Source organism: Theobroma umbraticum, unplaced genomic scaffold (assembly GCF_002168275.2).
Source record: "Theobroma umbraticum cultivar Fairchild unplaced genomic scaffold, ASM216827v3 scaffold_4.1, whole genome shotgun sequence".
NCBI classification, from domain to species: domain Eukaryota; kingdom Viridiplantae; phylum Streptophyta; class Magnoliopsida; order Malvales; family Malvaceae; genus Theobroma; species Theobroma umbraticum.
The window spans coordinates 2968025-2991719 of record NW_018397258.1 but is presented as its reverse complement, the minus strand read 5'-3'; the positions used below and the strand labels follow the sequence as shown (position 1 = coordinate 2991719).

General features: G+C 36.5%; 4 protein-coding genes and 1 long non-coding RNA gene across 9 annotated transcripts in view; 3 read left to right on the top strand and 2 right to left on the bottom strand.

Annotated features, from left to right (window-relative positions):
- The first annotated feature begins 1882 nt into the window (after positions 1-1882).
- Positions 1883-5992, top strand: ADNT1 (adenine nucleotide transporter 1). The gene is made up of 8 exons (XM_021425209.2): positions 1883-2294; positions 2448-2496; positions 2598-2761; positions 3147-3184; positions 3554-3666; positions 3965-4078; positions 4512-4856; positions 5510-5992. Exons 1-8 carry the CDS (start codon positions 2137-2139, stop codon positions 5591-5593), a joined length of 1065 nt encoding a protein of 354 aa, XP_021280884.1. The 5' UTR covers positions 1883-2136; the 3' UTR covers positions 5594-5992.
- An 877-nt stretch (positions 5993-6869) lies between these two features.
- LOC110414144 (uncharacterized) lies at positions 6870-7518 on the bottom strand. Its single transcript, XR_016351081.1, has 3 exons — positions 7318-7518; positions 7101-7166; positions 6870-6980 (listed from the first exon to the last, which is right to left on the bottom strand). It is a non-coding gene; the product is annotated as an uncharacterized LOC110414144 (long non-coding RNA).
- An 849-nt stretch (positions 7519-8367) lies between these two features.
- Positions 8368-16790, top strand: SPA1 (SPA (suppressor of phyA-105) family protein). Of its 5 annotated transcripts, XR_016351071.1 has the most exons (9): positions 8487-8638; positions 9057-10332; positions 10845-11002; positions 11907-12759; positions 13661-13807; positions 14493-14810; positions 14896-14955; positions 15123-15968; positions 16653-16790. XR_016351071.1 is itself a non-coding variant. In XM_089783166.1 (8 exons), the coding sequence occupies exons 2-8, from the start codon at positions 9058-9060 to the stop codon at positions 15312-15314; spliced, it is 3003 nt and encodes a 1000-aa protein (XP_089639292.1). In that variant the 5' UTR covers positions 8368-8477; position 9057; the 3' UTR covers positions 15315-16234. The 5 variants fall into 5 exon arrangements, 4 of the variants coding, with proteins under 4 accessions (XP_089639292.1, XP_021279854.1, XP_089639291.1 ...); XM_089783166.1 differs by lacking the exons at positions 8487-8638; positions 16653-16790 and adding an exon at positions 8368-8477 and having other exon boundaries at positions 15123-16234; XM_021424179.1 differs by lacking the exon at positions 16653-16790 and having other exon boundaries at positions 15123-16234.
- On the bottom strand, positions 16654-19952 carry LOC110413408 (uncharacterized). The gene is made up of 3 exons (XM_021424181.1): positions 19488-19952; positions 17459-19384; positions 16654-16914 (listed from the first exon to the last, which is right to left on the bottom strand). Exons 2-3 carry the CDS (start codon positions 19359-19361, stop codon positions 16766-16768), a joined length of 2052 nt encoding a protein of 683 aa, XP_021279856.1. The 5' UTR covers positions 19362-19384; positions 19488-19952; the 3' UTR covers positions 16654-16765.
- Positions 19953-20665: 713 nt separating this feature from the next.
- The window catches only part of LOC110413976 (Nucleotide-sugar transporter family protein), a 3694-nt gene continuing 664 nt past the window's right edge, over positions 20666-23695 (top strand). Inside the window, exons 1-8 of the mRNA XM_021425023.2 lie at positions 20666-20884; positions 21036-21119; positions 21206-21420; positions 21531-21609; positions 22246-22415; positions 22632-22818; positions 23048-23125; positions 23474-23637. Coding sequence (XP_021280698.2) covers positions 20834-20884; positions 21036-21119; positions 21206-21420; positions 21531-21609; positions 22246-22415; positions 22632-22818; positions 23048-23125; positions 23474-23617 — 1008 coding nt within the window. The 5' untranslated portion in view covers positions 20666-20833 and the 3' untranslated portion in view covers positions 23618-23637. The remainder of the gene's footprint in view (positions 20885-21035; positions 21120-21205; positions 21421-21530; positions 21610-22245; positions 22416-22631; positions 22819-23047; positions 23126-23473; positions 23638-23695) is intronic.

Genomic DNA, 23695 nt, shown 5'->3' with positions numbered 1-23695 from the left:
AAAAAAAACGAAAAAAAAGGAAACGAAAACCATCACTTCGAAGCAACAATTTTATTGATTAAGCTTGCTTTTGTTTACCTTACTATTAATGTCACAATTTAAATATAATGCTCTAAAAAAATCTTTAAATTATTATAAAAATTTACATAAGTTTTTATTGCTTTTAATTTGAATTAAATAAACAATTATAATAAATAATTAAATAATTATCATTAATCAAAATATTATTTGTTATATTATATTTATGTGTTTTTAACATGACACTAATATAAATATTAAAAAATATCACATAATCATATTATTATAATATATCAGTATATTATATTATTATTTATATAATATGTTAGTATATCGTATTAATATAAAGTAATATAAAATGACAAAATAATGTTTTGATTAATTTATTTGATAAAAATAAAAGTATGAAATTTAATTAAAAAATAAAAAACATTTAAATAATTTTAAATAATATATATTTTAAATATTATACTCACAATTTACATCTATTTTCTTAAAAATCACGATTAATGCCCTTTTCAAATTCAATCACATCAAAATCTGCAGTGTCAAATTTTAACTTATCTTATTTTTCTTGTTTCTTGTATAATGTTGACATTAATAATTTATTTAATTGAAGTATTATTTTTAAACATTAATGACAAGGTAATTGGAAAATCTGCCAATTGTCTATGGTTTTTTCTCAAAAGAAAAAAATATTCCCTGAAAATATACCTTCAACTAGTATTTTCAGAAGGGAACCCACTTAACCAATAAGAAAATGCCATGACGTGTAAACTGAGCAACGCCGTCAACTGAATCCTCTAGGTTTCCGTTCTCTGCCAAACGCAGTACACATAAAAACACTAACTGTAGGAACCGTACCGAATGTATAACCCACTCGCGAGTGCTGTTTCCCAATTTTGCTATGGTTTATTTATTTCTCATACAACCTAATAACGATTTAATTAGGTGTTATTGAGACCACCCCAAGATAATTGGAGCTCACCCAATCCGTTTTCCCCTTTTTTTCACCAACAAGTCATGGTGTGTTCGGTCTTCAGTGTTTTGAAAAAACAAAATTTGTATAACTGCAAATCAATCGTTAATTTGGTATATTGTAACATGATTAAAATTTATTTATTTTTGTTTATTTAAATTATATATTTTTCTAATGTTCAAACCGAATAGTATTAACTGCAAGAATGTTTTGCAATATTCAATATCATTTTGAAGTATAAAAAAATTAATTTCTTGACAAAAGTCACAATTAAATTTTAATATATTATTAATTTATTATGTATAAATTTGATTTGACATACTAAATTCATTTACATATGAAATGAATTTAGTTTTTTTATAAGATATTTGAACTTCACTTAATAATATTTGGACTTAACTTGTTTTGTGTCAAATATTAATATTTTAATATTAAATTTGAACTCAAACTCAATTAAATTAAAATAAAAGTATATAAAAATTAAGCTGAGTTTGAAAGCCTTAAACGACATGAGTTCTAAAGTCTAAGCTTTAGACTTGAGTTTCGAATATTGTCTTTCATCACTCCTTAAAACCTTTTAAATTTTTACATTTTTGTTTTTTATGTTCTGTTTCGTAGAGATATTTTTTAAATTTTTAATTTTTGTCAAAAATAAATAATAAATATAAAAAAAAGAAAGACCAGATAAAAACAGTAACAACCCGGACCTTATTTAACCCAAACACGCCCATTAATCTTGCACGAATCCCACCTAACAAGACCCTTTTCCCACCTCCACGTGACCACCAAAGGCCCTTTTTTCCAGCCTCAAGACCCTTACCAAACCCACGCGCTCTCAAAGCAACGGCGTCGCACGCTCTCAAAGAGTTGAGGTCTCACTTTCTCGAGCACCCAAGGCAGCCGTCACCACCAGACCTCTCTTTAAACCAACAACACAAAAACTAGAAAAAGAAGAAGGGAGAAATGCGGAGCCTCTTTTTGCCTTAAATCGCTTCGGAGATCCGAGTCGATCGACCGCCGGGTAATCCTCCCCGATAGTCCGAGATCCCCCGAAGCTACCAGAAAACACTAGTTAGGGTTGTGCGGCGAGAGAGGACTTAAAAGGTTTTTTGAGTGTGTTTTTGTGTTTTTGGTTTTCGATGGCTTCGGAGGATGTGAAGACTAGCGAATCCGCGGTTTCGACGATCGTGAATCTAGCCGAGGAAGCGAAGCTCGCGAGAGAGGGCGTTAAAGCCCCTAGCTATGCTGTTCTTAGCATCTGCAAGTCTCTCGTCGCCGGCGGCGTCGCCGGTGGAGTGTGAGCTCTCTCTCTCTGGAGTGTTTGTTTGTCTCGATGGAAATTGTTTCCAAGAGGAGAACATTGAATTTCTCAAGTTTTAAAATTGGACAATAAAAATGAAAATTGTTTTTCAAATACATCTTCTGTTTAATTTATCGTTTTTATATGCAGGTCGCGAACTGCCGTTGCTCCCTTGGAACGTTTAAAAATATTACTTCAGGTTCATTTTTGTTTTAATTTATTTGCTTTTTATTTATATGAAGAAAAATAAATGCTTCAATTTCTGAATTGATTAATCTCTTCTGCGCCAAACAAATGCAGGTCCAGAATCCACATAGTATAAAATACAACGGAACAATTCAAGGTTTGAAGTACATTTGGAGAACGGAAGGCTTTCGCGGACTTTTCAAAGGCAATGGTACTAACTGCGCGCGCATTGTTCCTAACTCTGCGGTCAAGTTCTTTAGCTATGAGCAAGCTTCAAAGTACGGCTACTGAACACTGTTCAGTTCAACTTGTTACTATTGCTTTGTTGGTCGACTGACTGATTCCACTTTCCCTTCGGTTCTTATTGCTATGTTCGAGTCAATATCATGCTGGAATTGGTTATGTTTTTTAGGCTACTGTTTACTTAGCCCCTAAACTATTGACGATGGATCTATGTCTGACTGTGGACAAAAAGATGTTCAAACTAATACTATGCATAAACGTTTCTGGTTATGCAATTTCAATCTATCAGCCATAAGATTCCATGAGGGTGCTAAGTTTTCCTTCCTTTGCACTGCTACTACCATACGTGTTCAAGTTTTGTACTGAAGTACCAAGGCGTGTTTCTTTCTGCTGATGGTTCGTTGTTATTGTTTGTGACAGGGGAATACTGTGTCTGTATCAACAGCAAACTGGCAATGGTATGTCTGATATTGTCATCATCTTTTTGCTGAGCAATCTTCTCATGTTTGCATTATCTGATACACATAAAGAATTCACATATGATTTTAGGTTAATTTATGTCCTTTACATGCTCATATGGTCTCGCATGCATGATAATAATAGTATCATAAAAGCATTGGCTTTGTAATATCTTGTGGAACTTGTTATTACTACTAAAAGTTATGGTCTATAAGTTCATTAATGTTACATAGAACTGCATTCATGGGATAGAAAACCAATATTCTACATGGATGTTACCATGTATGTCATGAAATTTTTATTCTGATGTCCTTGGAATCTTGAAAGCTCATATACCAGTGTTCCTCTTGTTGCTGTTAATTCTGCAGAAGAGGCTCAACTCACTCCCCTTTTACGCCTTGGAGCTGGAGCATGTGCTGGAATAATTGCCATGTCTGCAACTTACCCAATGGACATGGTACGAGGCAGGCTCACTGTACAGGTATTGTCTTAGATATCTTTTTACTTGGCAGATGCATGATGTTTCATCTGTTATTTAATCTATCTCAATATTGTGAGGATTAAGCTTTGGAGGAGACTATTTTGTAGTAAATAATAAACTTTGGACATAACTTTCTTAGTTCTTCAATTAATTTGTATAAATTTGAAAAATATTTTAATTCTTCAAATGAAATATTTATTTCATTTTAAGCTGCTGCATTTTCTTTCTTTGATATCAGGGATTGTGCCTTGTAGATTGGCTACATGAGCATTTAATCATTTTGTTGTGTATATTGCAGACAGAGAGGTCTCCTTACCAGTATAGAGGAATGATCCATGCTCTGTCAACTGTGTTGCGGGAAGAAGGCCCACGGGCATTGTACAAGGGTTGGCTTCCTTCAGTCATTGGAGTTGTGGGTTATTATTTCCTTCTATTTGGAGTTTCGTAGTTATATGGCTTTTTTTTGGTATGGCTGTGATGAGAGCATGCCTTCTTAGCAGAACATAAGGGCTTGGAAGAGAGAGAAAAGTGGGGAGGAGTGAAGCATCCTTCTTCCTGAGGGTTTTATAAATTATGAAATCTCCACTCCTCTAAAATAAAATTCTGCCCCATTTTGCCTTCTGTTGAATTTTGTAATAACCTTTATGCAGTTGTTTTTACCTTTTACCATGCGAAGTTCTTAGTCTTTAGTCAGATCCTTCTCACTCCTTCGAATTATGCATAGTGCTTGGGTGGTCAAATTTGATTATTGAGTTATTGTTGGTGAATTCATTATCTAACCTGACAGAGAGGAATGTTTACCTTATTTGTTGTATGTTGATTTTGAACTCATTTTACGTTTGCAGATACCATATGTGGGTCTGAACTTTGCTGTGTACGAATCTCTAAAAGATTGGTTAATCAAAAGGAAACCATTTGGATTGGTTGAGGACTCTGAGTTGAGTGTGACAACAAGGCTTGCTTGTGGGGCTGCTGCTGGAACTGTTGGCCAAACTGTTGCTTACCCTCTTGATGTGATTCGCCGAAGAATGCAAATGGTAGGATGGAAAGATGCTGCCTCTGTTGTCACTGGTGATGGGAGGAACAAGGGCCCTCTTGAGTATACTGGCATGATTGATGCATTCAGGAAAACTGTTCGACATGAGGGCTTTGGAGCATTATACAAGGGTCTGGTACCTAATTCTGTCAAGGTCAGGCTCTTTTCATTCATTTTTGTTCACTTCTAGATAAGTTTAGGAATGACAATTTTTTCATTTGATTGATATCTCACATGAAATTTTACTTTGGACAAGAGAATACTTATATACTGAATGCATGAGGAATATTTTAATCTCTATTTGTTTTCTTCAACTGTCAAGAAGAATAGTGATTCGTATGTAGTTTGCATTATCCTAGACCAAAAGGTTCATGACTTTATCAAGACTTCTGCATTCTTTTGTTTCTTTATCCTTGATGAGTTTTTGTGGATTTGGAAAGATTGAGGTCTAGTTAGAAGTAAGAGTACTAGTCCTCCTTTGGCTGAATGCATTTTGTTGTCTTGCATATGCCCTAAAAACTTACTGCATTAAGCTTCTTTCTTTACTGATGCAAATGGCTTTATTTTCCCAGAATGGGTTATCTATGGAAGCTTATAATTCAGTAACATTTCCACCCTTTTTTGGTTGTACACTAGCACGACTTTACGATATGTTGTTCTCTAGTATTGAAAAGAACATACTTGATAGCATGCTATTGTTGATGGTTCTTTAATATAATTGACATTTTGTTGTAGATTTGAATACTCAAATACATGTCATCCGTCAATGTTTCATATTTAATATTGTTTATCCATTTCTTTTTCCAGGTTGTACCATCAATAGCTATTGCATTCGTGACATACGAGGTGGTGAAGGACATTTTAGGAGTTGAGATTAGAATATCGGACTGAACAGGGGGCCAATTCAACTTGGTAGTTATTGGATGTGTGCTATTTTTGTAGGGCAAGGGGATATAGAGAAGGTAAATTAGGGATGGTCTTTTTAACCTTTTTGTCTCACAAAAAATGAGTTTAGACACATGCACGAGCCTGTCCATAATTTCTACCCACGGTTCCCTATGTTTCCTTGTGAACGCTGTAGCTTTCAGCTCCTCCTCATTCATGTGCTGTGTCAATAAGGATGAAGGAACAATGCAAGACACATTTGCCTGCCTCTGCATAAAAGTTGAGAAAGCAATTTCCAAGCCTTCTCTGCAATATTGATTGTGTTCTTTCTGTCGTGTTGTAGACATTTTGCTCAATAAGTAGATTGGTGAGCTTTAATATGAAGTGAAATTTTTAAATTTACAAGTTAGATGCAGTCAGCTAAGGTCAAGTGTTGTTGCTGGGGTAAATATCCGGTGCTGGTTTTCGATTTCGTACTATTTCAAGGACAACAACTCAGCATGCATGCCGTTTTTTCATCTGTATGTGCAACTTGGGATGAACCATCGAGCACTACACCGCAGGCCTTAATTTGTGTGTGTGATTGTTGCTATATGTTGTGAATGCATCCCCGCATAATCATTATGGTGTCGTATCTCGTAATGTTACCATAGATATTTGTTTATCCGCTTCCCAGTTCGAGAATAGATAGGCACATAGTTGTAATTCCACATACTACTGTTAAGTTTAACAGTGCATTTGAATGAAGGAGTTCTATCCACTTTGGAAAAATGCACAAGGAAATCTTTCGCCGCTCCAACGCACGACTAAGAAACAGGGTGACGCAACAAAAGCTTACAAACAGAAAGTGAAAGAAAACAGTCACCAAATTCCATCTGGGATTAACATCTCTGGTGTCTGCCGTTTCTATATTGTCCCATAACAGCGGGTTTAATGGATTCTGTCCGACGACAGCAACAATGCCAGGAGAACGGTCTGAAAAAAAAAATTTATCCAACGAAAAAGCACCCAGAGGATATTTTACATGCTACAGTACCAAAAATAAAATATTAAAAAACCTGAATCTAAAGAATATTTTACATGCCATCGCCTTCATCATGTCTTTTTCTTCTTCTGTTCTCTTCCTATTTATAACATTCCTGTCTACATTTTCCTGCAATGCCTAAGCATAAGGCACGATAAGAGGAATATATAGGTTAGATTCCAACCGCCTCACCGGTTGTAACGAACAAAAGAAATATACAATCTTACCTAAAATCCTTGGGTGATGTTTGGATCCTTTGTGTTTGTCGTCTCATGAGCTTTACGTCATTTGTTTCCCGTTTTCTGGAATGTAACCTGGGTATGCAGGCCTTGCCCTTATTAGCTTCCCGATCTTCAATACTTGTCTTCCCTGTGTCAACCAAATTTAAGCGATCTTCGTTGCGTATAGAGCTCAGTGAAAGAGCCACCATCAGGAGATTCAAATCAGAAAGAAAAGTTGCGTTGGGCTCCCCCAAACCATCAACGTCACCTAACACAAGCTGACTTTCATGCTTTGTTTCGTTTTCAGGTTGTTCCATGTTGTCCTGTCTTCAACCTGTACCAACAGCATCGTCATTGTGACGACATATCCACGCCCCCTAAATAAAATCCTCTCTCATAATTTTGACAAGACTTACCCTTGATCGACCAAAACCAGGGCCTGGAAGACCCCCGTAAGAGAAAAGCCAAAAACAAAGAATCCTTACCTGGCTGTTACTTCGACCATAGAATTATCAATTGCATCGAATACCCTACCGAGTAAAATTATACGTCCGTTCTTCCCTACAAATGATTCTGTTCACTGGAATTTTTTTTGTTTTAACCTTTTGATGGGTTGTTAAGATTCTTTACCCCACCTGCACTCTTCTTTGTAGTAACCAGAAAATTTTTTTTATAAAGAATGCAAGCGGAGGCTCATAATCTATAAAGCCAAATTCGGCTATTTTAACCTCTCTGATGCACCAAAGGAAGATAGAGAACCAGGTTTTAACCCTCTAAATTAGTCACAGGTTGGCTAGGATTTAGCATCTCTTTTTTTTTTTTTTTGAGAATGGATTTAGCATCATTTTAGTTGAAACGGTTTTACTAATCATAGGGAATCAATGATTCCTAACTGGCTCAATTCCGAAAGACAATTTAAGGCCCAACCCAATGGTCCTTTGCATATTTGCATTGCATTTGCACGTGCTAGCCGTCACCCAAGGGACTACAATCTATGTGGGTCGTTCACAACTACTCGTTCCTGTGCTTGCAGTCCTGCCGCTGCCACTGGAGTTGTAGAAATATTACAGAACCGCCCCTTCGATGCAACTGCTTTGTCTGAAAATCGCAGCAAAAATCCAACTCCCTGCGAGACTGTCCCCGACACCCTCGACAGTGTCTGTCTTGCTTTCCGAAGCCTCGGGTTTATTATTTGCAGCCCCGGAGAGGAAAGCGGCTGGTGGGTTGGATGGCAAATTTGGCAATAATTAAGAAACGAGGGGCATTTGTCAAAGAGCCTGTCAAGGAGTCTCCCCAATATATTTTAAAATAATAGAATTAATATTTTATTTTTGATCTCAGAGTTTCCGGGAAAGAATATCGTGGCTGCACTTTTAACCTCACGTTTGAGACTGCTCTGGGCTAAGCATAGTCGCTCAAGAAACCCACTTGTATTTAATTTTTCATAAACATTTTAAAATTAAAAAATAAAATAAATTTGGAAAATTCATAGGCCAAGCAAAAATGGAACAATTTGCCATATTTAGCTTTAAAATGAAAAATACTAAAAGGAAAAAATATCTAGTAGACACCGAAAAGACATTGTTCTGTTTATGACCCTTTGTTGTTGTGTGTGAGCATTGAGGAGATATTATTATATTAATAGGTAATATTATTCTTTTACGCGCTCCCCAATTATTTAATAATATTTTCCGTTTCCATTTCTGGCAAGTTTTACCACTTTCTTCTTTTCTTTGTGGCTTGCCGAATTGAGAGTAACGGTTAACCGTTCTCTGCTATTATTGCATTTACTTTGGTCCTTGATGCGTAAGTTGACTCTTTTCCTTTTCTCTTTTTCCTTCTTTGGCCCTGCACATGATCATTTTGAATTTCTTGCTGCTCTGTACGACTTTGATTGTAAGAGAAGATATTTTCATGTGATAAAACTGGGTAATTTTATTCTTTTAATCACCCAATTTTTCCATTTTTGGGTTTAAGTTTGAAGCTATACTTAATTGTGTGTTTTTATTTAGAAATTTTTTGATGCTAGGGATGATGCATTGACTAGAAGATAATTTCTTGAATGCAGAAATCAGCATACGATTGTTTTTCTGTGTGAATACAATGAATTTCGAGCTTTTCACAGCCTTTCATTGTCATTTTTTATTATGTTTGTAGTAGGTAGTTGTTCTTGTAATGTACTATGAAGTACCAAAATTGATTGAATCGGGTTTTATTTGGCTAGTATGGAACGAGATGGGGAACAAATGGCTGCAAGTGGAATAGCTGAGAATACTGAATTCGCAAGAAAAGGCTTCAATTTTCCCTTGAGATCAGAAGGTCATGTATTGATGGAATCCCGGAAAATATATGAATCAAAGAGAAGAAACTGGCCGGTGAACGATGTTAGCAGCTTTGCATCTCAATGTTCTAGCGCTTCTTCTATGATTGAGACCGAGACAGGTGTTACAATGGAAGAATTGACAGCGGAAAACTATAAGACCTCAGGTTTAAGTTTGCCCAAGAGCTCGAACAACTTAAGGCAGGGTCAGTGGCAACGAATGCATCGTTTAGAAAGTATGTCTGAACATGAGGCTTTAGATGGAAACGTTGATCACATGTTGTTGAGAGCGAAAGAGCAGCTTGCGAGAATGTCTTATGAGAACCATAAGAGCAAGGATACTGATCAAACAACTGGAGGAATTTCTTTGCATTTGAAGGCTACCGACAACATGGCTATCTCAAGCAATGCATCGTCAGTTGCAGCTACTCCATTGAAAACGTCAACCAGGCCTAGCTTTTCGCAGTTATTTGTAAAGAAAGGTTTGAAGGGAAAGGGTATTGTTAGAAGAGATCCAGAATCTTGCACAACTGCTGACAATGACCAGCCTTGTTTACTTGGGGTTGATAGGCCTGCTACTGCACCTTGCCCCAATGGAATTACTTTGAGAGAATGGCTAAAACCAGGGAGATGTAAAGAGGATAAAGCTGAAAGCCTACTTCTATTCTGGCAGATTGTGAAGTTGGTGGATTCTGCACACTCCCAAGGAGTTGTCTTGCAAGACTTACGGCCATCCTGTTTCTATTTATCCTCATCAAATAGGGTTACATATACAGGTCTATCTGCTAAGAAAGGACTAGAGTCTGCTGTAAATAGTGATTTGAGGAGGAAAAGGTTCCTGGAAGAAGGGATGAATGCTGCAGATTGTAGTTTACATGCAAAGCAGCTAAAACTCAATGAGAACATGCGATCTCTTGGACACCAAACAGAGTTCACCTCTCCCCATGAATCTAGGATTGAGACGGGAAATAAGATTGGTTTTCATACATCTGTTAAGCAAGATTCTAACTGTTTTTTGAACCAGCCTCCAATTTTCCGCTACCCTTCTGCATCTGTTACACATTCTATTTCTGCAGCTATACAATCGGAAGAGAAGTGGTATGTTTGCCCAGAGGTGCCCAAAGGTAGAAGCTGCACATTTTCATCAAATATATATAGCCTTGGGGTTTTTCTTTTTGAGGTGAGGTTTTTTATTAGTATTCCATTTGTCATATTTGTTAGTATTTTGGAATTCCTTCATTGATTTTTGCTGCATAGTATATGATTTATTAACCTGATATGAGCTCAAGAATAAGTGTAAGACTTGTTTTTGAGTCTTAGAACCATAGATTTTAAATTGAATTCATCTGAGATTTTTGTCACATTGAAACTTATGAGTCTTAATAAAGCATGTGGTCACTTCCAATCCATTTGGACTAAGAAAGACAGAATCCTTGAACATATAAGTTTTTTCTTAAAATCCGCTGTCTATCTACTCCCTTCAGATTGAGCATGCTTCAACATAACTTTTCAAGAATTCATTACAAAAGTTGTGCCAGGACAATATCAGGTCTTAGTAATCTTGTTATTCCTTTCCAATAGTACTCAATTATTGTAAGGCAATTTAAAAACTTTTTTCTCAGTTGCTACATTTTCATCTCTGGAGTTGATAGAAAGTCTATCCATTGAACTAATGTGGGCTGTTTCTATCAGTTGCTATCTTGTTTTGAATCATGGGAGCTGCATTCTGCAATGATGCTGGATATGAGCCAAAGGATTCTTCCACCAAGGTTCCTTTCAGAAAATCCTAAGGAAGCTGGCTTTTGTCTTTGGCTTCTTCACCCCAAACCTTTGTCTCGTCCAACAACTAGGTATCCATGAAGCTTTTATTATCTGCCATTCATCTGCAGTAACTACTAGATTATAGCTTTTCTGTTTATTTCAGAACTGGTAAATTTAAAAGCCTTATTGGATCAAGACATTACAGTGTCATTGGCGGTTGCAATTAAGGGGAGTAAACAGTTTGTGTCTTCCTTTCTCAGACCCTTTGCTAATCCTAGCTTAAATACATTTGATTCTTTTGTAGTTGTAATGGCATACTCTCCCATATGCAGTGTAGTGAATATAAATGCTAACAAAAGATAAATTTTCCAGCTCCATCCCTCATAATGTACAGCTTAGATATTCTGGTATTATTACCTAAAAAAAAGGATATTCTGTTACAATTTCTGAGGTTTAGGTGTACTTGTTAATTATCAACATTATGCCTTGTGACTTGGACAATTTAAATGCTAAGTTGCCGAACTTCATGGGTTCTCAAATATTTTGAACATGTTGTCTGTCTGTATCCATAAGTTAAGCAGACCTAACATAGTATCATGTAATGTGTTTTGTTATTCTTGTATTCTTCCATGTAGAAGTAATATAGCAACATGTTTTTGCTGCAATATGAGATCATTTGAATGGGCATAAGTAGAACCTAAGCTGTCATTTTATATTTTAAGATATTAAGGATCATCTAAAGACTTCACGTAGAGGATTAAAAGAGGTTGTAACATTCATTTGGTTGGGTCTCTTTCGCTAGCATGCACATAAATTATTGTTTTTACTCTCATCTCCTGGCTTCCTAAATAAATTGATGTTATTACAATTGCAAGTGCTTGTACTTCATTTTGTTGGTATGTAGGTTATGTTGTATACTGCAATGCATGATGATTTAATGTAGATTCTGCTTGTTTTAGTCCTTTAAGTACATTCCAATTTTGTACAAAACAGGGAAATCTTGCAGTCTGATTTATTTTGTGGATCCCAAGAATGGTTTTGTGGGAACAATTTATCAGAATCTCCTGATAGTGATATGGCGGAATCAGACATATTACTTCATTTTCTAATTAGATTAGAAGAACAAAAGCAGAAGCATGCCTCCAAATTGATTGAAGATATTAGGTTCTTAGAAGAAGATATTAAGGTGGCTGAAAGAAGGCACTTATTAAAGACATCCTCAGTTTTCCCTCAGAAACAAAATGAATTTCCTAATGCAGGAAAAAATTGGTTGCATTTTGAAGACCCCAGAACATCAGTTGCTCATTATAGATCAAATTTGAAGTTAGATGTAAATGAAGGATGGTTGTCAAAAAATATTAGGCAGCTTGAGCATGCGTACTTCTCCATGAGATCCCAAATCCATTCTTCCGAAACTGATGCTGCAGCGTGCTTTAATAAAGACTTGCTGAGGAATGGAGACAGGTTGCCCAAGGTGCAAAGTGGGAATGGTGAGATGGGAATGAATCAGAAATCTATTGATCCCCTCGGGGTCTTTTTTGAAGGTTTGTGCAAGTTTGCTTGCTATAGCAAGTTTGAAGTGTGTGGAACAATAAGAAATGGGGACCTTCTAAACTCCACAAATGTGATATGCACTCTCAGTTTTGACCGTGATGAGGATTATATCGCTACTGCTGGCATATCAAAGAGAATCAAGATTTTTGAGTTTGATGCATTTATGAATGACTCTATTGATGTCCACTATCCCGTAGTTGAGATGTCAAACAAGTCAAAGCTTAGCTGTGTTTGCTGGAACAACTACATAAAGAATTATTTGGCTTCAACTGATTATGATGGTATTGTCCAGGTAATTATCCTGTTCTCCTTGAAAGATACCTTGATGCGAATTTAAGTCAAATAATGCATTCAGTTTTATCTCAACGACCATTAAAGATAGTGCTCAATTTTTTAGACGTTAATGATCCATCATTCAAATTTTTCATTCGTGCAATTGTAATAGAGTGTTAAATTCTTTTTCTTGATGAATGTCGTACCTATTTTTTGTGCATTTTATTAACTTCTTCTGGTTATAGCTTATACTTTCTTTTATAATTTCATGGTCAGACGATGAAATTTTTGTGTTGGCCGATTGAGAATATTCATCCCTCAATCCGCATTCCTCTCCAGAATGTTGCTTGGCTAATTTGAATACAATACCTAATGAAGCCAGCATATCCTATTTTTGAATAACTAGTTATTGTTTTGTGCCTCAAGTAGTTCATAGTTACTTCAGATTTATGAACTTTAGCTGGACTCTATCAAGTGCTTTTCTGAAATGTGTCCTACAAAAGCTATCTAGCCAAATGATCTATCTAAGAGCCATTTATATAATTCACCTTTTCTTCTTTTACCAATTTGATTATGTTACGAATGAATTCATTGTGGCGATAGGTTTCTGGTGCATCTAACTTTATGACTATCTGTACTGAAGATGTATCTTACAAATTTCTACGGTATATTTCTGTTGGCTTATGTCTCTGACCCACATACTTCTACCGCACACTTCACTTTAGCGAAGTATTGCCGCAGTTGCTGAATTTTGTTTTGGAGTTCTACATTGCAGAGTATTTGCAACTAAGAAACTTCTTTCTAAATGCTTAATTTTCCTTTTGCTTTCTGTTGGTTTGTAGTGTTTTATGATTGTCTTAAGGTTGTTAAATGCTCTTGTCCATATTTTTTATTGATAATATGGTATGTTATGGGTATAGACATGGGATGTGGGAACTGGTCAAGGATTATGTCAATACACTGAGCACCAAAAGAGGGCATGGTCTGTTGACTTTTCTCAAGCTGACCCAACAAAGTTTGCCAGTGGAAGTGATGACTGCTCTGTGAAGCTTTGGAGCATTAATGAGGTCTGCTTTCTTCTGCCTCATTTATCATGTAGCATGTAGAGTTTCAGTGTTTTCATAAATCAGAGTTGGTATATAGGTTATTAATATTCTCTATCAATGAAAAAAAGAAAAGCAAGTATAGAAAGAAGACACGCTTGTATCTGCATCTGTTCACTGCTGCAGATGCACATGCAAATCACCTCACTTGCATGCTTGCATACATTCAGTCATAGAAATTCACACATCCAGATGCATTCATAGAGTGAGGTAGGATTGGCTTCTAAGAAGTCATTTGATGAGTTTTTTCTATTTGATCTGGTCATATGTACTGCACTAATTACTCGCCCAAACTGTCATCTTACTCCACATGCCTATGCCTAAATTTCCCAGCATAGTCATGTTAAGCTACCAGCCTTTGAGTTGGTTATTTTCTTTGTCTAATTGATTTAGTAAATCTCTTGTATATTTTGTTTAAATCACCATAGAATGGACAACCTTTTAAATGACCGTCTATTATAGTTGGTGACAACTGGTAACAAATTGCTATTTACGGCATGACGATTACATTCTAGAATTGACTTGTCTCCTGTTCTCTGATGATTACAACCTCCTGCTTTTTCATTTCAATCTGGGATAGTTCTAAAACATACAGTCACTTCTTTTTCACAAAGTTTATGACAAAAAAATTTGAATGAAATTATTGCAGAGAAGTTCTATTGGCACCATAGGGAGCCCTGCAAATGTCTGCTGTGTTCAGTTCTCTACTTTCTCTCCTCATCTGTTGGCATTTGGATCTGCTGATTACAAGGTGTATTGCTATGATCTTCGGCATGCTAGAATCCCTTTATGCACATTATCTGCCCATGAAAAAGCTGTTAGCTATGTCAAATTCTTGGATTCCACAACCCTTCTCTCTGCATCCACCGACAACACCCTGAAGTTGTGGCATCTCAACCAAACCAGCTCTGATGCTTTGCCCTCCAGTACTTGTGGCTTAGCCTTTAGTGGTCATAAAAATGAGAAGGTTAAATACTTTCTCTAGATCTCTTAAAAATTTTGAGCATTGAGTATATTTTTTAGCACTAACATTTTGTTTCCTGCTTGATCAGAACTTTGTGGGTTTATCTGTTTTGGGTGGATATATAGCATGTGGTTCAGAGACTAATGAGGTAGATATGTCTAATCACAAATAAATTGCTTAAATTTATAGTTCATTTCTGGGTTTTGTTAATTCTGATTGTTTATGAAGTGAGTGGTGACAGTAGAAATGGTTTGCATACATACATAGCTGACCAACAGCTAAACTAATCTCCAATGATTATTTTCCCTTTTTCAGGTATATTGTTATTATAGATCTCTGCCTATGCCAATCACTTCCTACAAGTTTGGGTCAGTTGATCCTACTTCTGGAAATCAAATCATTGACGAAAATGGACAGTTTGTTTCAAGTGTCTGTTGGAGACAAAAGTCAAACATGCTTGTTGCCGCCAACTCAACTGGAACTATTAAACTACTGAAACTGGTGTGAGGAAAGCCTTTTCCAGAAGTTAGTCTTGCTCGCTAATCTATTATTAGCTTACCCATCCTAAAAATAGATTATATGCACTTCAAAAAACAATGAGTTGGAAGCAGAAAGTTGCAAAGGCTGAAGGGTAATAATGAAAGCCAACCACTCATGCAGCCTCCTTGTAACTGAGTCTGCCTTCAATGGTGGCCTATGCTTGCGAAGATTATAGTTTGCCACTCCTGCTGGGTGCAGGCAATGACTTCTACTTTCCTGCCAAAACTGCTAGGGCCATTTGAGTATTACATCTTTCTGTTAAGAAAATATCAAGGGAAGTCAAGAAGACGTGTCCTCAACTGTTGCAAAATCAAGCACCAACCCTTGGAATTGGAGGTTATTGACTAAGATGATATTACTCTGAGTTAATGGATCCTACAGATTCATCTCTGCTGCCTCTTGTGGACAAGTTGATAGCAGAGTTGGGCTTAAGTTTGATGGCAATATGGATGAGGAGTGGCATCGGGAACTTTATTTGGATGCAATACTGCATGAGCAAAAAGGGTTCTGGTAAATTTATAGTGGATGCAGAATGTGAACCACAAGAATTTCATGAAGATGCATTCAAGGTTGAGACATGAGTTCTTTTCAAGAGGCATGCAGCTGTCAGTTTTTGGCAAGGTATTTTCACAAGCATTTTGTTTTTTGTAGAAATATTTTTTCCTTTCTGATCAGTTCAATAAAGTTTCTTGTTGTTGACAATAAATAAATATCATTTATGATTGTGATGTAATATATAGATTTCCTGTGAATGTGAGGGACCCTCGTACCATTGTGAATCAGAAATCCCTTTGAATGTAACCTTTATGTTTCTCTTTATGGGCTATAGTAGCAATTATGTACTATTTTCATCTATTTAATGGCAGTATTAGGATTTGATTGTTTTACTGATATGGTTCCTTCCTGCATATGGATAAAATGAATCAAGCCTCTGCTTGCATGGAAACAGGAATAACCGGTACAAACGTTATAGATCTATTGAATACAACTATGTAAACATTCTGAAGTTTGTCTAAGAGATATATTAAAGGTATAAAACAAAACTGATCTGCTTGTTGAACCGGTTAAAAAAATTTATTATTTCTGTTGAGCATCTTCTGTGTGGATGAATTGTTTCTGCTAAAGTTGTAGCAAAAAATGTTTCTCTTTCATACATTAAAGACTATGATTGTTCAGCACAAATTCTAAATATACAGATGTAAGGAGTAAGCCAATGGAAGCTAATGTGTTCCTGCATTTAATTCAATAAAGTCTGAACGCCTACTCTTTGTGATTGGCTGTATGAATCCTATCTTTGTCACTCAGTTATATCTTCAGCTGGAGGCGTGCTTTTTGCTATAATTGATCTGGGAAAGCATTTCATCACTGGAAACTAGATCAGCTTTCTTTCTGGATCTGGGTGCTCAACATGTTGTAGGCTAGGAGAGCTCGGAATCTGAGGCATGACCGGATGCTGTCCTCCGTAATCTTGGACTTGTTAGAAGTAGTTGGCTTTCTGAATTCATTCTTAAACTGCGCCCACAACGGCTCAGTTGAGGAGGTCTTACTGCTCTTCCTTTTGGTGTTACTGAAAAAAGACACAGGTTGAGCAAAATTCATCAAAGTAAGAATATGATTTAGGGATAAGATGGTAAAGATGCTTTTTTGTGTGTATATGATTTAAGAAAAGGAGAATGAGATGATTTTTTCTAAATTCAGGTTTCTAGTTCTTGCTTATATTAATGGTTCTTAAGTTGGTGCTACCGATACAGCATACAGGCATGAGTGCCTTCTAGGTTGAAAACTTTACACTGTATCAGGAACAGAAAAACTATTCATATGCATGGAGAAAATATTATTGAGAGAGAGTTTATCATTAAGGCAAAACCATGCAGCGAGTGTAACATAAGTCGACAATAGTTGCAATGCCTAGACATGGTGGCTATATTTTAACTTGAAAAACGTTCTGAAAAGCTGAAGCCATTCCATTCTTTGTACCAGTTACTATCTTTCAGTGGTCAGAAAGGAAATAAATGACAAACCATGAATGAAAAGAGTGCCTGCGGTGCTATATCAATGGTATCGTGAAGAAGTCATTTAGAAATCATGCATTGTCCTTAAAAGTAGATTACCTGGATGTTTTGCTCTAATATCTGGAGATTTTTTCAATGCTGAAAGTCTCCTGGGCGTTGATTCAGGCGAAGGTAAGGACCTCCTCTCAGTTGTTGATGACAATGGGTCATCAGCAGTGGCATTTTCATCCCCACTAACTGAAGTTCTGTCACTTCCTGATTCTGAGGTGTCTTTGAGAGTATGACCTATTTTCTCCTTTTCCAGTACTCTATAAACAAACATCTGAAAAGGGATTTGTGATATAGGTAATGGATTGGAAGCCTCCCATGTGGGGAATTTTCGTTGAAGCTTTGACTCAATATCACAGTAATCCACCACTGGCATTGGTAATTCTGAGTGGTTGTTATAATAATCAGGGTTCATTAGAAGGGACCGTTTTATGTACCGAAGAATTCTGCAGATGGATGAGAAGCTAGGCCGTAGATTTGTATCAGCATGCCAACATTTCTTGGTCAGGTTGGTTACACATTTTGGTGACTGGAAAGGAAATAATGGCCTCTCCCCTGCCCTGATGTTTCTGCTCATTTTGTCCCCTTGAAGATGGCTATCTTCGAATGGGACTTTTCCAGTTAGAAGCTGAAAGCAAATCATTCCGAAGCTGTAAACATCAGCTTTTTCTGTGTACTTTGAATTCCCTTTACTTCCTGTTGGCTCCTGCTCTTCTAGAACCTCTGGAGCATGCCAGATGAATGGCAGGGTTTCATTCTGGTTCATCAGTGTGCTCTTTTGTGGTAAATTAACTATGGAAGATAAGCCAAATCCTGAAACCTTTGCCTGCATGTACCCTTCCGTGGACACTCCTCTTGACTTGACATGAATGTTGGAAGGATTTAAATCACCGTGGTAGATTTTATTTGAGTGGAGATATTCCATTCCTCTCGCTATCTGAAGCATTAGATCAACAGCAACAGCAAGAGAAAATGGTACTCGCTTTCTTGGGCCACAAATCTCTTTTACGTAGTTGCAGAGGCTTTTATTCATTAGTTCCATGACCAAATGACATTCCTTCTTCTCATCATCAGTAAATCCACAGAGGAAATGAAGTATGTTTGGGTGGGAAAGAGATAATAAAGAAGAAATGTCTGGAGCTACTGCTTCTACGTCTCCAAAAAAATGTCTCAAAGCAAAGCTTTCACCTAACCAGTAGACCTCCTTGTATTGATTCCCGTTTCCAAGCCGCCGTCTAACCTGGTAGTCCTTAGACCCTAATAGGATTGTACTCGGTAAGAGCCTCCCATTCAAAGACTCTGAACTATCTAAGTTTCTCAAAAGCAAATCTGCAAGCTTGCGCTCCTGCTTTCTCGAACCCAAGCTTTTCTTCTCCAGGATTTTGTTTAGAAGGATCCATCTATCTTCTTTCCAAACAGTGTCAATCCTATTGCAAAAATCTTGTGCAATAAGGTACTGCTTTGCAAATCTCCACTGGAAAAGCTGAGGATCAATCCATTCTTTATGGTACTTGTTTGAGTACACCCGCCTCTTCTTTTGCATTTCATCTTGTTCCCAACCAGATAATTCTGCTGCAGTTTCGATTGCTTCGATGACAACGGGGATGCAGGAAAGCAAGTTATGGATATGCAACTCGACGCAATCCGAATTCTGATAGAGAGTAATGGCTTTAGCCCACCAGTCTCTGGATTCCAAGCTCTGCCTGATGTAGGCTTCCCCTTCTTTGAAAACCCTGTGGAGCTCTCTGAAAGGCATTTCAAGAACTTTCCATTTGATGTTCCTTTCTTCAAATTTCAGATTCTCTCTCATTTCATCTGCTATCGATCTGTATGCGAAACTAAACATATCGTGTAACAAAATGCATTGCCTCTGGTTGATCTGGATGCTGTCACGAAATACCATTAAAGCCTTCAAACTCCCTAGCACCTCCCCGATCTGTCGAAATTGCTCCATTTTTGGTCTAAAACCAGGAGGCTCTATCAAAAGGGTAGATGTTAATAATCATGTTCATGAAATAATGCAATCTAGAAAGAGGCACCAAAAAAAAACAGATGTGAGATTAAACATGACACTGCTTACCATAGAAAAATAGGCCAAAAACGGCTTCCTTGAGGTGAAAAACACTCGCGCTTCCTTCCCTGGATCAAGATATAGGAACAGAAGAAATTCAAGCTTTCTTTAGTTTTGGCAATGTGCCATATCCCACAACCAGTAGCAAAACAGAAAACAGCTAGTTTCCACCGGATCCTGCCAACAGAAATTCAGCAAAGGCCAGTGCAATTATGCAAGGAACCCAATTTCCAAAACCCAAAAAAGGTTTATCTCCTACAATCAGATCAGAATTCAATGAACCAACATATAATGCTACGTAACGGATGTTCAAGAATAGAAAAGGAACTTAAAAATTCGAGCAAAGGGAAGAAAAGTGAGTTCCAGTTTAACTCATTGAGAACCAAAAGAAGATGATTTTAAATTTAGCACCAGTCGTTTTCTCCGGGAAAATTGTGTGTTGGTGGTGTGTATGATTGTGAGCAAAGTTGTTTCGACAAGGAACTAACCCCACCCAACACTTGTCAGCTTCGTGTCATGGTGTTCCCGCCAGTTTCGATGTTCTTGTTTTGGATTGCATTTGTTTACCATTTTTGTCCGGATGAAATGAAATACATGGAGAGTAATAATATTTACTGATTTAATTAAAATTAAAAAAAATTTAAAATAAGTGAAAACGCGTGATGAGATTTGAGTAAAAATCTTAAGTTCGAGTCATAGTGTTCTCTCTTATATAAAAATTGATTGGAGTTTTAATTAGTGTTTTTCATTGAAAGGATAAAATAATTTTGAATGTTTTAAAAAATAAGTTTGATTAAAAAGTTTTAATTTTTTTAAAAAATATTTTCGATTTTAATGATAAAAAAATGTCACAATTGAAACAAATAGTGATGATTATGCAATTTTAATGTAAAAATATCATTTATATATATAATAAGTAATAAATATATCATAATGAGCAATCAAAATTAAAAGAAAATGATTAATCAAAGTAATTTCTATTTAGATTTTTTTTCATGAAAAAGAAAAGAAAAGAATGCAAAATTGAATTATGCCACATGGAAATGGGGCATTCCAACGGCCCAAAGGCTAAGAAAAATGATCAACAAAAAGGGGAGAGAAGAACAAAGTTTAAGCAGCGATCGGCCCAATCTAGATCTGGATCTGGGATGTAAACGCTGCGTTTTAAAAGACAGATGGAGAAGGGGAAAAACTGTGCGTCTTACACGCCAAGCAAGAAACGACGACGCTCCAGTACTATCAGCTGCTCAGTGCTGGAACGGTGGACGCTTCCTCTCCGTCTCTGTACTCGTTGCTGTCTAGGACATCTGGATGACAATGCTTCTGCTTCCCGACGCGGATTGGAAGAAGTGAAAATGAAGTGGTACTTAGTAGCTTCTCTCCTCACCGTCCTCACTAGCTCTCAGGTCAGTTTTCACGATTCCTCCAATCTCCTAATTCCCCTTCTTCTTTTTTACTTTCCGCACTCCCGAAGATTTCCTACTTTCCTCCATCAAACTCGTAACCCTAATCACATAAAATAACTGTTGGATCTAAATATATTCGAATGTTTGGCAGGGGATTTTAACTACTCTATCACAAAGCAATGGCAAATATAAATATGATTACGCCACCGTTCCTTTCCTTGCTGAGGTTTTCAAGGTACTTCAAATTTCCACTGAACTTTCATAATTTAGATCTAAAATGGATGGTTAATTTTACAGCTTTTTTGTTATTTTTGGTTACAGCTTATTGTATCAAGTGTTTTTCTCTGGAGAGAGTGTAAGAAATCACCTCCTGCGAAAATGACGACGGATTGGAAGAGCGTTCGTCTGTTCCCGATTCCTTCAATCATTTACTTAATCCATAATAATGTCCAGTTTGCTACTCTTATGTATGTCGATACGTCCACGTATCAGATAATGGGCAACTTGAAGATTGTCACTACTGGAATCTTGTTCAGGTGCTGCTTTCAGTTTCTTGTATTTGAACTCTCTTTTTTCCATGTGGTGACAGTATTCGATATCCATGTTGTTCTCATGAATGAGCAGATTCTGTTGTTTCATGATTTAGGTTGTTTCTTAGGAAGAAGCTCTCTAATTTACAATGGATGGCCATTGTTTTATTGGCTGTTGGAACAACCACAAGTCAGGTACTCCAGATGTCTAACGAAATTATATATGTTTTGTGCTGAGTCTTTGTGCAACATTTTGACTTGTGATACTAGAAAAATTTATGGGTGCTTAAGTTTAAGGTGTTCTCAACGATTTGCATACTAGAAAACTAGATATGTTGTGATGCTAGAGCAATCTGTTTTGACTGTTGGAAAATTAGTCTATAAAAAGAGTAAATATAATGTATTTTGGTCCTTCAAACTTAAGTCCCATGTGAAAATGTGAAATCAGGCAATGATTTTACCTGATTTGAAGCAAGTATGTAGAAATCAAATAAATAAAGTTGGAAGAACTAGTTGACGTGATTATTTCCTTGCATGTAGTAAAGTGAACAATATCTTTAGTTTCATTTAGAAAATTGCAAGAAAGGAATGAAAAAAGGGGAGGATTAGAAGGAAAGCAATGAGCAATAGCTTAGTTAAGAATGCAACATCTCTTTATAAAAAGCTATCTCATTAGGACCAATCAATCACATGTGCTCTTGAAGCATTCTATCTCTTAGCAAATTTTGAAATTTCTTGATTCCTTATGGTGAAAGTTCTATTCTGTTAAAAATTTAGTCAAGTATAATCATCGGTTTCTCAATTTGAATTATCCTTCTTATCTTTATTAAGGTCAAAGGATGTGGAGAGGCTTCATGTGACTCCCTCTTTTCAGCACCAATTCAAGGATACATGTTAGGAATTTTGTCTGCTTGTCTTTCAGCATTGGCTGGTGTTTATACAGAGTTCTTGATGAAGAAGAACAATGACAGCTTATACTGGCAGAATGTACAGTTGTACACGTAGGTTTCATTTTCTTGTAAAATGCTCATTGCCACATTTGTTTGAGGAAAATATTATTATCAATAAAGAATATCATCTTTTACCTTTTTTGTTTCTGCAATCTTATATTGTCACCAATCAACATTTGTTGACGTATTGCAAAGCTCAAGCCAGTCAAAAGAATTAACATGGTTGTTGGTTGGTCCATTCATTCTGATTTAACATTCTTCTTCCAGGTTTGGTGCAATCTTCAATGTGGCACGGCTTGTGTTGGATGATTTTAGAGGTGGATTTGAGAAAGGACCTTGGTGGCAAAGGCTGTTTAATGGATACAGTGTTACAACCTGGATGGTTGTGTTAAATCTAGGTTCTACTGGGCTTTTGGTTTCCTGGTTAATGAAATATGCTGACAATATAGTTAAGGTATCTTCTTTTTAACTGTTCTTGATTGTTTGTCTGGTTGTCTACGCTATTGTGGGTGAATGTCATTTCTTCATAGGTTCTTTGGGTTTTATATTTGAACCTGGAGATTTATCCTTGATGTATTTTATGCTTCTAGATTTTCTTAACTGCTATATGTTGATTTGAAATTTTGGATGGAATTCATCTATTTTTTCAAGTTCTTAAGAATACTTGTTTTTACTTATTTTAGGTGTATTCCACATCGATGGCAATGCTATTGACAATGGTTCTATCTGTGTTCCTCTTCAGCTTCAAGCCAACAGTTCAGGTAGGGTTCCTTGCTGTGAAGTTAGTCTGAACTAGTTATGTCTCAGTGTGTTATTGTAACATAGTGTTCCAACCTGGATGTTGGTGTTAAAGGTATGTTCTATTGGGCTTTTTATTTCATGGTTAATGAAAAATGCTCACATGTACACACACACACACATAGTCCAGAATATGTCATCAACTTGTTAGGTGATTTATGGTTTATCCTATCCGTTTTAATGATTTTATGTGAATATAGTTCTTGAAACATACAGAAACTAAACCCAGGGCTCCTCCAGCAGTTTTGCTGCCAATTTTTTTATTACTAAAATTTGGAGCATTTATTTCTCTTTTCTTGGCATTCTTGTAGCTTTTCCTGGGAATCATTGTTTGCATGATGTCACTACATATGTACTTTGCCCCTCCAAATGTGCTTGTAGACTTGCCTTCAACAGTTAGATCAGATCCAGAGAGTCTTGTCAACGTACCAGTTGATCGTAAAACAGATTCTTGAAGATCAGCATCGTTTCTGAAGTATGTAATTCTTTTCTAATTCTTCTGTAAAAAGAATTAAATTTATTAATGGTTCATC

What these genes read in the sequence shown, in the direction of transcription:
- LOC110413408 (XM_021424181.1), bottom strand. Translation starts at nt 19,361, where the DNA reads ATGGAGCAATTTCGACAGATCGGGGAGGTGCTAGGGAGTTTGAAGGCT. An exon ending in TATTAGAGCAAAACATCCAG is followed by an intron (nt 16,915 to 17,458) that starts GTAATCTACTTT and finishes GTCTTTTTTCAG; the next exon opens with TAACACCAAAAGGAAGAGCA.
- SPA1 (XM_089783166.1), top strand. Translation starts at nt 9,058, where the DNA reads ATGGAACGAGATGGGGAACAAATGGCTGCAAGTGGAATAGCTGAGAAT. An exon ending in AGCTTTGGAGCATTAATGAG is followed by an intron (nt 13,808 to 14,492) that starts GTCTGCTTTCTT and finishes AAATTATTGCAG; the next exon opens with AGAAGTTCTATTGGCACCAT. An exon ending in GTGGTCATAAAAATGAGAAG is followed by an intron (nt 14,811 to 14,895) that starts GTTAAATACTTT and finishes CTGCTTGATCAG; the next exon opens with AACTTTGTGGGTTTATCTGT.
- ADNT1 (XM_021425209.2), top strand. Translation starts at nt 2,137, where the DNA reads ATGGCTTCGGAGGATGTGAAGACTAGCGAATCCGCGGTTTCGACGATC. An exon ending in TCAACAGCAAACTGGCAATG is followed by an intron (nt 3,185 to 3,553) that starts GTATGTCTGATA and finishes TTAATTCTGCAG; the next exon opens with AAGAGGCTCAACTCACTCCC. An exon ending in TGGTACCTAATTCTGTCAAG is followed by an intron (nt 4,857 to 5,509) that starts GTCAGGCTCTTT and finishes TTCTTTTTCCAG; the next exon opens with GTTGTACCATCAATAGCTAT.